At 37.4% G+C, this 3514-nt stretch overlaps 1 protein-coding gene across 1 annotated transcript; it reads right to left on the reverse strand.

Annotated features, from left to right (window-relative positions):
* Positions 1 to 846: 846 nt before the first annotated feature.
* On the reverse strand, positions 847 to 2582 carry LOC143940226 (olfactory receptor 6N1-like). Its single transcript, XM_077461397.1, has one exon. The coding sequence runs from the start codon at positions 2289 to 2291 to the stop codon at positions 1323 to 1325; it is 969 nt and encodes a 322-aa protein (XP_077317523.1). The 5' UTR covers positions 2292 to 2582; the 3' UTR covers positions 847 to 1322.
* Positions 2583 to 3514: the final 932 nt, after the last annotated feature.

Consider the following 3514-nt stretch of genomic DNA (forward strand, 5'->3'; position numbering starts at 1 on the left):
AGAGCACTGAAAGCTGAAAACTGGTCTGGTCACGAGGGGGTTAACTGTCAAGTGGTTAATAAAAAGCAAAAAACTAAAAGAAAATGTAACATAAACCATGTCATCCAGTGATGTAGATCCATATCAATTCTTAAATCTTAAATGGAAGCTTCCATGTTCTGATAACTTCCCCTGCAGACTACCACATCCCCTGAGGTATGTGGGGAAGATGTCCTTGTCCCCATCAACATGGCAAGGTGCCCTCCCCATGTTGAGGGCATATGAGCTAGTATAGTACCGGAGGTGGGGGCCTCACGCTCACTGTCCCCTTTTCCTGACCTGCTAAGCTGCATGCCTGGATTATAATTTAGTATGGATATTTAAGGGTAACCCTACTTTTCTTTATTTTTTAATGTACATATCAGAGATTAGCGTCTCATATGGATTTTTAAGGGAAACACCACATTTTCATGTGGGGCCCATTTTAATATGCATACTGTATCAGACCCTAATCAAAGATCAGGGTTCGGTATAGGTTTTATCAAGCCTGAATCAAAGTGTTGTTTATGACATTGTTTTGTTTTTTTCAAAATGTCAGTTTTTCTGTCATACATCGCACACATCCTACAGGTGCAGACTTCCCCTAAACATGTTACAGTATTTAACCACATCTGCCCTGGAGGATTTTACCCCCTTCCTTACCAGAGCAAATTTTGCAATTTGGCACTGCATCGATTTAACTGACAGTTGTGCGGTCGTGCGATGTTGCACCCAAACAAAATTTTATGTCCTTTTTTCCCCACAAATAGAGCTTTATTTTGGTGGTATTTGATCACCTCTGCAGTTTTTATTTTTTGTGCTATAAACAAAAAAAGAGCGACAATTTTGAAAAAAAAACACAATATATATATATATATATAAATATTTTTATGTTTTTATTTTTGCATTAGTACGTGTCCCCAAGGGCAGTGCTCAGCTCCCAATACCCTTTGTTTGACAATCCCTTGCTTCAGATTGACATTTACATTTGAATTGAAAAGCAGTTCAGTGAATGCCCCATGAAACAAACCCAGGCACAATCATAGTGTATTGTTTTGCAGTACCGTAGCACAGTTTTGCATTAATTTAGATTGATGCCTCAATGCATTGTTAAATAGCTAGCCAAACATCAGCACTGCAGCACACCATAACACACATGCTGTGCATTGTGGTGTGCTACATTTTAATAGGGGGTTATGTCCATTTTATACTAAGATCTGTTGCCTTGGTAGTCTTTTCAAAGGGAATAGTCTCACTTAATACAATGTGTGTTAACACGTGCAGCAAAGCAATGTACTGCAAGGTTAAGGTGTGAAATGGCCTAAGAGATGCCCTTCTTTTCTTATGAAACATTTTCCTAAACATTTTTGCACACCTGATTTAAAATGTTCATTTCTCAAGCTATATATTATGGGGTTGAACATGGGAGTGACAACTGTGTAAATAAGAGATAAAGTCTTACTAACTGTGCTTGAAAAGCTATGTGTGGGTATTACATAGACACTAAAAAGTGTTCCATAATATGTGCACACTGCAGCTAGATGCGAGCTGCATGTGGAAAATGTTTTCCATCTACCTGTGGATGAAGGGATCTTCATAATAGTAATAATAATGCAAATGTAAGTTCCAATAACAAACAAAAATGTAAAGAGTATCACTGAAGACGTAAATATGAAGGTCTCTATTTCAACCGCATAGGTGTCTGAGCAAGAAAGTTTTAGTATGGGAGCAAAATCACAGAAATAATGATCGATAATTTTAGGGCCACAAAATTGTAGCTGAGTAACCATAACTAAAGTGATTGACATGCTAACAAATGCACATACCCATAGGAATAGTACAAGTTTGCCACAAAAGGCAAAACTCATCACAGAACAATAATGGAGTGGTCTGGAAATAGCCAAGTAGCGATCATAGGACATTGATGCAAATAAAAAGCACTCTGTTGCTCCCAATGATCCACACAGATAAAATTGTGCAAGACAGTTTCCTAGATTTATAGCAGCTCCATTTTCCCATAAAACATGTAAAAAATTAGGAATAAGATTGGTAGTAAAAGCAACTTCTGATAAGGATAAACTACATAGGAACATATACATTGGGGAATGAAGACAATGTTCAGATGTGATGACTGAAATTATTAGAAGATTTCCTGTTACTATTATCATGTATATCATAAGAAAAAAAATAAATAGAAAAATTCTAGAGGTTTGCAGATGGCCCATTCCAGTTAGCCAGACTTCAGTAATTCTTGAATAGTTGTCTTCCTTCATTTTATTATAGCAGCTAGTAACAATACTGGTTTAAGTTGAATGATAAGTCAGTAACTTTACTTTTCTGAGTATACAGCTGTTATGTAGTTTGCTTAAAATATTTGCTCTTTGATCTTCCAAGCTGTGAAAAGTAAAAGCCAAGAGCTATGGCGTGTTTTTGCTCTAGAACAGGTAATTTATTCTTTGTGCTCTGTGAAACTCACATTGCAGGAAAAGCATTTGTATGGTGAATTGTTTCACTGGGTGTCTTGTGGTACTGTAGTTATGGTCTGCTTAGAAGCCTGAAGGCTAATTAGAGATATATTTATAAGATGTATTTAACTATGTTACTGTATTTAAAATTGCTGCTGTAATTCTCACTGGACCCATTGTTATTTATATCCTGAATTCATCAACATACAGTAGTTATTACAGATAAAGTTAACATTTCACAGTAATTTGCCATAAAGTTATTGTTAAAGATTTAGCCAAGTGTGGAAAGTTTTATGAAGTATTAAAGTTAACCTGAATTGCTATACTTTAGGAAACATCTAGAAATATTAATTGTACCCTGAAACATTTACCTTTTGCCCAAAATTATTCTTGAAAAAAATAGCAGTGTACTTCCTGGCAGGTGATTGCGCCTAGGCATTCCTATACTCTGCATCTCATAACTCTATATTTGCATTGTGTCAGGAACTGCTGCCTGCGACTTCTAATCTCACAATATTTGGAGGGAGATTTAGTATTATTACTACTTTGCTGGTCACCGTTCTCCTTGCTGGAGAGAAAACTGTACTCAAGGATCTGTGGTGCAAGTACTGTATTTATTGGCATATAACACGCACCGGCGTATAACACGCACCCCAAGTTTTTTTAAGGAAAAAAACTTTTAGGAGGGAAGTTTAAGGAAAATTAAAACTTACATTTAAATGCCCATCAATGCAGCCTTATCAGTGTCCATCTGAAGCCTTGTCAGTGTCATTTGCAGCCTTGTCATGCAGCCTTGTCCATCATTGCACCCTTGTCAGTGTCATATGCAGCTTTGTCATGCAGCCTTGTCCATCAATGCAGCCTTGTCCATATTTGCGGCATTGTCCATAGTTGCAGCCTTGTCCCCTTGTCAATGTCATTTTCAGCTTTTATTTTTAAAAATGGTGCCGCCGAGATGTCCTGTGAATCCCGGCGGCGATCGGTAATTCTTGGCTGTTCTCGTTGGATTTCGGCCATCTTCGGCCCTTCTC

Source organism: Lithobates pipiens, unplaced genomic scaffold (genome assembly GCF_037356315.1).
Source record: "Lithobates pipiens isolate NorthernLeopardFrog02 unplaced genomic scaffold, aLitPip1_a1.2 Scaffold_3, whole genome shotgun sequence".
Classification (NCBI taxonomy): Eukaryota; Metazoa; Chordata; class Amphibia; order Anura; family Ranidae; genus Lithobates; species Lithobates pipiens.

Bases quoted from the DNA above. Each gene is read 5' to 3' on its own strand.
- LOC143940226 (XM_077461397.1), bottom strand. From the start codon at position 2,291: ATGAAGGAAGACAACTATTCAAGAATTACTGAAGTCTGGCTAACTGGA.